At 37.1% G+C, this 12,076-nt stretch overlaps 1 protein-coding gene across 1 annotated transcript; it reads left to right on the forward strand.

Moving 5' to 3' along the window:
• Positions 1-4,073: 4,073 nt before the first annotated feature.
• Positions 4,074-8,645, forward strand: LOC122056307 (exocyst complex component EXO70B1-like). Its single transcript, XM_042618208.1, has one exon. The coding sequence runs from the start codon at positions 4,183-4,185 to the stop codon at positions 6,061-6,063; it is 1,881 nt and encodes a 626-aa protein (XP_042474142.1). The 5' UTR covers positions 4,074-4,182; the 3' UTR covers positions 6,064-8,645.
• The last annotated feature ends 3,431 nt before the right edge of the window (positions 8,646-12,076 follow it).

Genomic DNA, 12,076 nt, shown 5'->3' on the forward strand with positions numbered 1-12,076 from the left:
GTGAACAAGGTCACAATAGGGAAGACTTGTGATACAGCGAATAAGACGAGACCCCAGAAATTAGGGGCATAGTCAAGAGAATTGGCTAACATGGTGGTCAAGGTTAAAGAGCAATCAAAACTCAGGACTAGCACGGTCACATGTTTCGGCCAAGTGGTCTAGTTGATCGGACCCTTGGTCTGATTGGATCTCGAGTTCCTCAGGGTCAATGAAACCTTGAGTTGTTCAGTATCATTCAGAGTCGAGCCCATTGAGTAATGCAGGGCTTACATGAGCACGTGTCTCGGCTGAATGGTCTGGCCGATTATGTCTACTATCTGATCGGACTTGCTAAGCACACAACCCCGCTGGGCTCTTTGGCTCAGCAAAGAGGTCGAGCGAAGGCCAATTCCTTGAGAGGGTCATCATTGTTTAGCCGACTTAACTCTGCACGCAACGAGGTTCGATCGGGCGATAAAGGCGACTCAATCGACTTACCATTAGAGCATATCAAGGGCTCACCAACCCAACGACATAATATTCCTTTTTGATGTTTTGTGTAACTGTCATTAGAGAATCACAAGAATATTCCCTATGCAGTCTTTACGATGGAAGCTTTCACTCTGTAAAACACAGAGATGGTGGGTCTATTTTTAGAAAGGTGTTAGAGTGTCAGAATGGTCGATCTTTTTTTTTTCTGAAAATGCATCAATATTTGAGCACAAAGAAAAATTGACACTATATAAGGGGTCTTCTTCTCCTAAAGGAGCAGGTACGCTACGCTACGTGACATTACGCACTCAGAGCTTATTGTTTTTTTTTCTACTGTTCATTATATTCTTTTTCTTCCCGATCATGTAATTGATTTGAGCGTCAGAGTACCTGCATCGGGACCCCTCCCTGATCTGGTTGTTGACGTTTCTTCCCTCCATATTCTTCTTTAACACACATGATCGTTTAGCGCCCTCGACTCCCAGTACAAAAGTCTTCTTATAGTCAACAGTGAAACCACCTATCCAGTATACCATGTTCCCCATTTCAAAGAGATTAGTCATTTGACCCCACGGATCATCCGAGATGGTAAATGGTGGCATGCTTGCCGCATGAGGTCGTGGGATTGAACCACAGGGTTGTCGGGACGTAAATCCCTGGACCCTATGCAACTCACCCCACCACCACTTGCCTTCTCGACTGCCATGATTTACCTCCCTCATGATGGCCTGAGGTCGGGTGCGGCAGGGGCGTTGAGGGCGAGCGATTTCGCCTTTTGCCACATGTTCCCTATTTCAAAGAGATTAGTCATTATCCAATTCAGTTGACTACTCAGATTATAACAGTGACGTATATTTATTCGATTTAATTAAATTTAAAATTTTAAAACTGAGAATAATTGAATAAATCAAAATAATCATTTAAAAAAATAAATTTTCTAATTAAGCGAATCAAACTTTCTAATTTTCAGGGTCGGATTACGATTTTATTCACCCCTATCTGCGTGAAATACTTGTCATTTTCTTAAAACGCACGGACGGACTTATGCTTACCAAAAGCGTATCTAAGTTTTTGAATTTATGAAAAGGTGCATGTTACTTTGTTATTTATCAAAGGATGTATTTTTTTATAGTATTTTTTTTTCACTCTACCTTCCTGATTACTTTTCATTTTATTTTCTCTGTCATTTATGCATGCAATGTTTAATCTCTTTCCTTTACTCTTTTTTCCTCTCTTTTGCACGTCAATTCTTCTAAAAACATTTTAACACATTTGAGAAGTTGAAATAAACAATAGATAGCATATTTAAACTCCTTGCAATCCCATAAATCCATAAGAACTAAAATGAGTGCAATAGGAGTTCTCTAGGTCCATAAGTAGATTTCGACTAGTAGATTTTGGTCGAAATCTACTTATGGACCTAGAGAGCTCCGATTATATCCATTTCAGTTCCTATGGATTTCTCGGATTGCAAGGAGTTCAAATATGCAATTTATTATTTATTTCGACTTCTCAAAGGTGTTAAAATGTAATAAGTAAGAATCACCTAAATTCTCTACGTTGGACCTGATATGGAATCATATTAGGCCTAATGTGGGTCTGATATAGAATGATATTAAGCCCACGTTGGGTCTGATATGATTCCATATTACATTTTAACACATCTGAGAAACCAAAATAAACAATGAATAGCATATTTGAACTCCTTGTAATCCCATAAATTCACAGGAACTGAAATAAGTGCAATCGAAGCTCTTGAAGTCCATTAGTGGGTTTCGACCAAAACTCACTAATGGACCTAGAGAGCTCCGATTACATCCATTTCAGTTCCTGTGGATTTCTAAGGTTGCAAGGAATTCAAATATGCTATCTATTATTTATTTGGGCTTCTCAGAAGTGTTAAAATGTAATAAGGAAGAATCGTCAAAATTCTTCATGTTGGGCATGATATGGAATCATATCATGCCCAACGTGGGCCTTATTACATTCTATATCGAGCTTATATTGTGCCTGATATAATTCCATATCAGATCTAACGTGGCAAATTTTGATAATTTTTCTTATTATATTTTAACACCTTTGAGAAGTCGAAATAAATAATAGATAGTATATTTGAATTCCTTGCAACCCCAGAAATCCACAGAAATTGAAATTGGTACAATCAGAGCTCTCTAAGTACATTAATGAGTTTTGATTGAAACTCATTAATGGACCTAGAGAGCTCCGATTGCATCCATTTCAGTTCCTATGGATTTTTGGAGTTGCAAGGAGTTCAAATATGCTATTTATTGTTTATTTCGATTTCTCAGAAGTGTTAAAATATAATAAGGAAGAATCATCAAAATTCTCCACGTTGGACCTAATATGGAATCATATCAGGCCTAATGTGGACCTAGTATAGAATAATATCATGCCCAGATTGGGCCTAATATGATTTTTATCAGGGCCAACGTGGAAAATTTTAATGATTCTTTCGTATTACATTTTAACACCTCTGAGAGATCGAAATAAATAATGGATAACATATTTGAACGCCTTGCAACCCCAGAAATCCACAGGAACTGAAATGAGTATAATTGGAGATCTCTAGTCCATCAGTGGGGTTTTGTCAAAATCCATTAATGGACCTAGAGAGCTTCGATTATACTCATTTCAGTTCTTGTAGATTTTTGAGGTTGTAAGAAGTTCAAATATATTATCTATTGTTTATTTCAGCTTCTCAGAAGTGTTAAAATATTTTTAGAAAAATCGACGTGTAAAAGAGAAGAAAAAAAAAATGAAGAGATGAAAAAAAAAACATTGCATAAGAAGAAAAAGAACAAAAAAAAATAATAAAAAAAAGTAATCAGTTCATAGAACGATAGAAAAGATAAATCTTTTGATAAATAATAAAATCGTGTACATACTTTCTGATAAATTTAAAAATTTGAATATACCCTGACTTCCTGTGAATGGTAGCCAAATTTTCTAATTTCTTTCTTCCAATTTTTTTGTTGCATTTATTATCCGTAGAAATTTGATTAAGCCCATCCAAAGGATATGATATGACAATTCTAATAAAAAAAATACTAAAACAAATCCAACCTTTTTTAATTGTATTGTACACACCTAGTCGCTTGGGATGTAGATTTAGGGTTTAATTATGATTTGAGAAATTAATCATTTCTTATTTGTGAAATGAGCCAGGCGGCGCATGCTAGCAACGATGCTGTGCCAGTCAATCAACGCCAGGGCCGATCCTTGGGCATGGGACCCACCTCGTCAGCCAATCAAAAAGAGCAGTGCGCCTTCTGCGTTACGTCGGTGGAGGGCCACATGTCTCGTACCCGGTGGACAGTCGATTTAACGGATGGGATTTGACCATCTCCTATTAGGAGGCTCCTCGAGCCGTCGATTCTGATAATAGTCAGGCTCGGCGATCACCTCCCTGAGGCCGCGGTTCGAGTGGACAAGTGGTTCATTATCGGCGGCGTGATGATGCAAGGAACGTCGTCGTCCGTTAGATTTGGCGCGATGATTACGGCCTCTCGTTACGGTGTGGTGTCGGAACTCCGGAATATTCTGTACCGTTACGGGAAGTCAAAGTCACGGAGCTTTCTCTCTCCGCATCGCGATTAAAGAAGCAAGTCTTGTTGGGGACGACGGAAGAGAGCAGCAGCGGCAGCCGACATACACGAACAACGATTGCTTCGTTGAAATTGCCCTAGGGATATGATGGACGGATCTGTCGGATCGTCAGCAGCCGCTGATCTGTCGAAGGCCGACCTGGAGGCGTCGAAGAGGCTGATCTTGCGGTGGGATTCCACGGCGACTTCGGCCGGGGAGCGGATGTTGTTTGACGGCGGGGACCGCTCCGATGGGGAGAGTTATCTCCGCGCCTTCGACGACATCCGACGCTCCATCAAGGAGCCGGGCGCGGCGGGAAGCCCGCGGCGGTCGTCCTCGTCGGGGAACGTGATCCAGACCGCGATGGTGCGGCTGGAGGACGAGTTCCGGAACTTGTTGCTGACCCGGGCGACCGAGATTGATGTCGAAGCGTTCGTGGATCTGAGCTCGCTCTCGATGAGCTCCGCTTCGGGGGAAGGGATCAACGGTCTGTCTGATGTTGAGGGCGGCGGGGATGCGAGTGGTGAGTCCGAATCCGTGAGTGGGAGCAGCAGAATCCGCCGGAGCAGCATCGGGTCGATGAAAAGTATCCGGGAGATCGATCTGCTGCCGGCCGACGCGCTAGATGACCTCCGGAGCATCGCGGAGCGTATGATTGACGCCGGGTACGACCGGGAGTGCATCCAAGTGTACGCCGGCGTCCGGAAGGCAGCGGTGGACGCTTGCCTCAGGAAGCTAGGGGTGGAGAAGCTTAGCATCGGGGAAGTCCAGCGTCTCGAGTGGGACGCTCTCGAGGCAAATATACGACGCTGGATCCGCGCCGCCCGGATCTGCGTTCGGATCGTCTTTGCCAGCGAGCGTCTCCTTTGTGAACGCATCTTTGAAGGCCTTGGGATCTCTGATGATACCTCTTTCACCGAAACAGTCAAAGGCGCTGCTATCCAACTCTTTGGATTCGCCGAAGCCATCAGCATCGGTCGTAGGTCACCGGAGAAGCTATTCAAAATTATCGATCTCCATGACACAATCTCTGATCTCCTCCCGGATGTTGGGGCTGTCTTCCAATCCAAGTCTTCCGAATCCATCTATACCCAAGCCGCCGAGATCCTCTCCCGGCTTGCGGAGGCTATCAGAGGAATCCTTTCTGAGTTCGAGAACGCAGTGCTTCGGGATCCACCCAAGACCCCGGTTCCTGGTGGCACCATCCATCCACTCACTCGGTATGTGATGAACTACATCAATCTCATCTCCGACTACAAGCCCACTCTCATGAAACTCATAGTAACAAGACCATCAGCTAGTGCCAGGTTATCTAGTGATGACTTTGCTGCAGCTGGCTCTGCACCATTGGAGCTTGATTTCCCGGAGTCTGAGAATCAGACTCCACTCTCTACTCACTTGACTTGGATCATAGTTGTACTGCAGCACAATCTTGAGAACAAGGCGGCTCTTTACAAGGATAACGCTCTTTCCCACCTCTTCTTGATGAACAATATCCACTATATAGTACACAAGGTGAAGGGTTCATCCGAGCTCCGCGAGATGATTGGTGATGACTACTTGAGAAAGCTCACGGGGAAGTTCCGACTGTCTGCAACTAGCTATCAGAGAGCTACGTGGGTCAAAATTCTCCACTGTTTGAGAGATGAGGGGATTCATGTTAGTGGTAGCTTCTCATCGGGAGTCTCCAAGTCCACGTTGAGAGAGAGGTTTAAGTCTTTCAATGCTTCTTTTGATGAAGCTCATAAAACCCAAGCGAGTTGGTTTGTGCCAGACACCCAGTTGAGGGAGGAGCTCAGGATTTCAATCTCAGAAAGGTTGTTGCCCGCATACAGGGCCTTTCTTGGGCGGTTCCGACAACATATAGAGAGTGGTAGACACCCGGAGTTGTACATCAAGTACACTGTTGAGGATCTTGAAATGGCTTTATCTGATTTTTTTGAGGGGTTTAATCCTTCTCAACACAACAGAAGAAGATCTCACTAATCATGTGATGCTTAGAGACTGTTGATTGTGGAAGTCGAGATTCTTTAGATTCTTAGGAGGGAAACATCATCTCAAAAATTAACAGCTCAGCTGATTGGAAGTATTCAACAACGTTGTGTAATTGGGGAATTGGAGTTGCCACATACTATATGTATTTGATATGAAGACCTTGCTGATTGATTTCTCTTAGCATATGCCAGTTAAAGTTTCCCTCTGTAAGAAAATTTGTTTCTTTACTTTTTTTTTATTTCACTATTTGTTTAGCATGTTCATAGTGTCTGCGACTGGTGTCCTTTTGAGAATCAGCAAATATAACATACATTATAGGACACTTTTTTCTTGTAAGTTTTGCTTGCCATGGACTATTAAGATGTGATGGGGCGACATAGCTAAGTAATTCTAGATGGTTTACAATTTTGATCACTGATCTTATCAGTTATTTATTTATCTTCTTTAAATATCTGATTCGTCTTTAGATGTTTGCATATCAAAGAAAGCACTTATCAGAAATCCAAGCATGTTTGCTTGCTCTATCTCTTTTTCTTTTGTCTTAAATGACTTATAACATAGCAATGTCTTGGATTGTCACTTTGTGATCACTTTAGAATGGATAACTATGATAACTGAGTGTTTTAATTATTGTGTGCATTCACTTCTGTACAAAACAGAGAATTTGAATTTACTTCAGTCAAATCTTTACTACAATAAACTTCAGATTTATGCAAAAAACAAAGGCATGATAATCTTAATTGTCATTTCAAATGGTTGAGAATGTCATAGGAAACCAGGGATCATAAAGGGTAATTTCTTATTAGAATATTGATTGCTGATTGGTGCACTTTGGAACCAAGAGATTCAACAGGCATTGACATTTCCATTGACAGATGTAATGGTTCATTTTTTCCATCGGTTATGCTCTAAATCAAGGATAACTTCATAGTATTCTTTGCACTACTTGAGCTTGTTTTTGTGAAATTCTTCTGCACAGGGCCACTCTATTTGTTTACATTATCCATGTACTATAGGGAATCAGCTCGGTACGCCAGCCTTTAGGAATCAATATTATTTGTTGGGCATCTTTAGGATAGATGACATAAGGTTGGAGATTCTCGAAAGAAGAAGACGATCGTCTTATTTAAAAATAACTGAACATGGAGGCATATGAGGAGAAACAGTGATAATAATGGTGACTTATGAGACAATTTTCCTATTATCCCCCCTCCTCCCTGCTAATTGGCATTCAATTTTGCATATAAGTTAGAATACTTGACAAAGTTTTCATACCTACCAAAAACAAAGTAAGATAATTTGTTTTAATGAAAAACAATCATATAATCATTTTAGATGTTGATTTTTCCAGCGCTTGTTTGATTCTCTAGCTTCTGAATGTTTTTGCATTATGCTTATCAACATTGCAAGCAAGCTAACGCTGATAAGTTCTTGGCAATAATCATTTTATGTATTAAAGGATTAGAAATGTGAACGACACTAGTGATTTATGGACTTTATGATAGCATGATGTTTCAGATATCTGGATATCAACTTGTTGATTATTTTCCCGTTTTGTTTATCATCATGCATTACGTTATACTCCTGATCCATCATGTCTAGAGCTTAGTTCTCATATTTGGATAAATTTACTTCAGTTTTGCTACAGTATGGTGTTTGTAATATCAATATGTAACCCTGTCCATTTTTATTTCTAATCCTGATAAAAATGCAATTTTTTTCTTCATTCTTTCACTTTCTATAAATTATTAAAATGAGGGAGACCTTCTATCTCTTGATTAATTATTCCACAATCATTACTCTTGAATTTTTGCGCAGACTTTTTTCATGCTTATCCTTTAAATAGCCTTAAATACATGTATGGCTGACAGAATCAGGGTTAGACTCCATGACGAGGTGGAAAACCATTGCTATCCCACCAGAATGTTGATTTTGAATTAATAGGTGCTAGTTGAAGAACGTATCTTATACTCTTTATGTCTGCTACATCGATCACTAGCTTTTATGAGCTTTTTATTTCCAGTGATCCACTTGAAGAAGCATGCCTTGAAGACTTCATGATACTATCGATCGTAAAAGGTTACTTGAACTTTCATACTTGTAGTTTTAGCATCATAATCCAAACCATTTGCTGTCGTTTGGTCATTTGAATAATAATATCATTCTGATTATTCCACTTATTTTTTAGCTGATGATGTTTATCGTATTGGATTCTTTAACACATTAGTTATGTTTCGATAGAGCAAAGTGACAAGGGTAAATTACATCACACAGTTTGAAATATTTAATATATCTGATGCCTACGCTTGTAGACGCTATATTGCAGGTCTGACTTTTGTACACAGCTGTGATCGAATTGGATGCTTGTGGAACATCAAATACTAGGACAGCGATGGCTTATGGCTTTTGGAGCTGGCCAAACCTTTATTTCCTGAATGATGGAGAAGTAGTTTTCTATCCTCTAACAAACTAGGCCACAGGAATGATGCGGATGGCCTGCAGCAGCTCTTCCATTTATTGTTTTATCGTTTTGTGATCATTTTTGATGAATGATGAGTGTTCCATTATGGCAACATATAGCTGGTAACTGTTTTCCCCCTAATAATTCCTACACAATTCATAGCTTAGAGCCCCACCTCTTGGACTTTCACATTTTCAGATATCTCACATCAAGTATAATTAAAAAATTGAATCTGGACTTGAACTAGTTGAGCTCTTTATGCCTTGATGGATTACTCGGAGAAATTGAACTAGTCAAGCTCTTTAAGGCCCTGTTTACTTAGAGGATTATTCATCTTTCTCTTATTTATTTATTTATTTATTATAAAATAATGGACAGATGAAGTTATAAATCAATCAATTTTTGTATATTTTTTTATTCGTTTAAATAGATGGAAAGCCATGTCGTCCTCAGCTGCATTTCCGTCCCTCAATTGCACGAATAGGGAAAAATCAGTTTTCCAAACAAGAATTTTTTTTTTTGTTTTTAACAAAAGTTGTTTTAAAGAATTATATTATATTTGACACGGAGAAGACTGATGAATTATAAATTTATTTTATTTTTAAATTTTACATTAAATAAGAAACTGTTTATAACTGTCGTGTAACTAAACAGATCACTGTTCAAAATTGACGATTAAATAGTTTGATGGTTAGAAATTATTGGTTGAACGGTCCTTACTTGTTAACTCTTAATTTCAATCGTCCAAGATAATTATAATTTATAATTTGAAATCGTCAATTTACAATTCGGTTAATGTTTATTTTGCCATGGTTCAAAATTTTTATTATTATTTTTTAAAAAAATTATAAATTTATAAAAAAAAATAGTTTGCACTCTCCTACCATTTGAAAGGGGTATCCTTAGAAGCATCATACTTCTTTATATTTGGAATGTCTAAATTTACTTGTGATCCTCATTTAAATTTCTTTGCCCTCCAAACAAAAATGGAGATAATGAACCTTCTCATTTCATTATAATTAAAGAATTCAAGCCAAAGACAATTGAGATTTCGGAATTAAAAGATGAGACTAGAGAATATGGTACTTCTTATTTAAATAAATTTTAAAAAATAATGGACATTAAATCATAATCATTAAAAAATATCAAATAATTTAAATCATAAAAAATAAAATAAAAATCCTCTCCACCAACGAAAAATCATTGGTATAACAGTCGGAATTGCTTTCTCTTCTTAGAAATTATTTATTATTTTTTTATTTTTTATATAGCAAAAGAAAATTATATGTTAATTTATTATAATTTAGTTGAATATTGCATCTGGCTCTCACTCAAGAGACTTAGATTCAAGATTCAAGGGGACCAAATCTCTTCGTCCATGAAAAAATAGATCAAGGAATGAATTATTCTTAATTATGGTCAACTCGTAATCATGATCTGACCACAATTAGTTATGATTTTTCTCTGGATTCACTGTCCCTCAGGTTATAGTTTGGATCGAAGCAGACGGCCGAAAGCCGCCGGAGGTGGGCAAGTGGCTGGCTGCCCGACGCTGAGCTAGGGGCAGCCTCCAGCCGCTCGCCCTGATACAAATCTAGGGGAGACGGTGAACCCAGAGAGGGATTGCAACTAATTTCAGCCGGATCACGACCACGATCCGACAGTAATTGTGAGTGGTTCATCCCCTGATCCACTTTTTTGTCAACCAGAGTATCTACTCTCAGATTCAAATCTTGATAACATTTTTTAACAAATTTTCTTCAATAAAACAATATCATCTATGTTAAAAAAAAAATCAGATGAAAACCTAAAGTTCGCTTAATTGAGCCTTGAACCGGTTTGGTCCATTCTTTTATGGCTTCTTACTGAACCACATAGATAAATTTATGAAATTATTAAATCATGTAGGGTAGTTTTAAAATTACTAAATCACATACCCATTTTTCATTTTACTCTTATCAATCTACTCAAAAAATTAATTGAATCAATTTCGCTTTGTGTCGAAATATCAAAATTTTGAACAAATCAGTCGATTGATTTTTTTTCAAAGTCAATTTAGGTAAAATTGATTGATGTATCAAATAATCTCAAATTGATATGAAATTAGTTCATATATATTCGGCTACCTCTCCTGATTATATTCATGCTCTCAAATATCAATTTGACTCAATATATTGAGAGCAATAATTTTTAGAACACGAATATATTTGAAAATTTTAATCTGTGTTCAAAAAAATCTGGCTAATGGACCAAACTAACTCAGATTGACATGAAATTAGATCCGATGTGTTTGGCCAGTTCTCCTAATTATATATGTACTCTCACACATCAATTAGATCTAATATATTGAGAACAATGATTTTTTGAACATGAATTGAATTTTTCAAATATTTTCGTATTCAAAAAATCATATATCAATTCGAGGGTATTTGGTCCATTAGCCAAATATAATTAGGAGAAATAGTCAAACACATATTTTAGGTCAAATTAATATTTCAGGGCATGGACATAATCAAGAGAATTAGTCGAACACATAAGATTTAGTTTTATATCAATTAAGGTCATTTGGTCCATCATTCAGATTTTTTTAACACGAATTAAAATTTTCAAATATAAAATTGAACCTGGGCTTAGAACTAGTCGAGCTCTTTATGCACATCAAGGATGGATTACTTGGAGAAATTGAATTAGTCAAAAAAAAAAAAAAATGATAAATTTAATTGGCCTCATTGACTATTCCTTAGTGACTTGTCTGATTCTACGAAAATTTTTATCTGACCATCAGGATAAATCAAGAAGTACTCGTCACAACTAGCCTAGAAGTCCAACATTGTTTTATTGTGCTCCTCATTTGAAAAAAAAAATTCTTATAAATATATTATAATTAGGAATCAAACCACGAATATTTAGGTAACAATATAAATATCCTATCGCAGAATCAGAGTATCGGATGAAATTAAAGTAGTCAAGTTCTTTATTTTATTAAAGAGTACACCTCTCTTTTACTTAGAGGATTATTCATCTATTATTTATCTATTTATTTATTATAAAATAATAAACAGATGAATTTATAAATCAATTAATTTTTGTATATTTTTTTATTCGTTTTAATGGAATGGAAAGCCATTTCGTCATCCGCTCCATGACCGTCCCTGAATTGCACGAATAGAGAAAAATCAGTTTTCCAAAAGAATTTTTTTTGCTTTTAACAAAAGGTGTTTTAAAGAATTATATTATATTTAACACGGAGCAAAACTGATGAATTATAAATTTATTTTATTTTTTTATTTTACGTTAAATAACAAACTATTATAACTGCCGTGTAATTAAACCGATTACAGTTCGAAATGGACAATTAGATAATATGATAGTTAGGAATTGTTAGTTCAATTGTCCTGATAAGTTGACTCTTAATTTTAAATATTTAAGATGATTATGATTATGATTATGATTATGATTATGATTATAATTTATGATTCAAAACTATCTACTCATGATTCAATTAAGATTATCACAATCATAGTTCAAAATTATTATTACTAA

The sequence above is a fragment of the Zingiber officinale genome, chromosome 3B (genome assembly GCF_018446385.1).
Source record: "Zingiber officinale cultivar Zhangliang chromosome 3B, Zo_v1.1, whole genome shotgun sequence".
Classification (NCBI taxonomy): domain Eukaryota; kingdom Viridiplantae; phylum Streptophyta; class Magnoliopsida; order Zingiberales; family Zingiberaceae; genus Zingiber; species Zingiber officinale.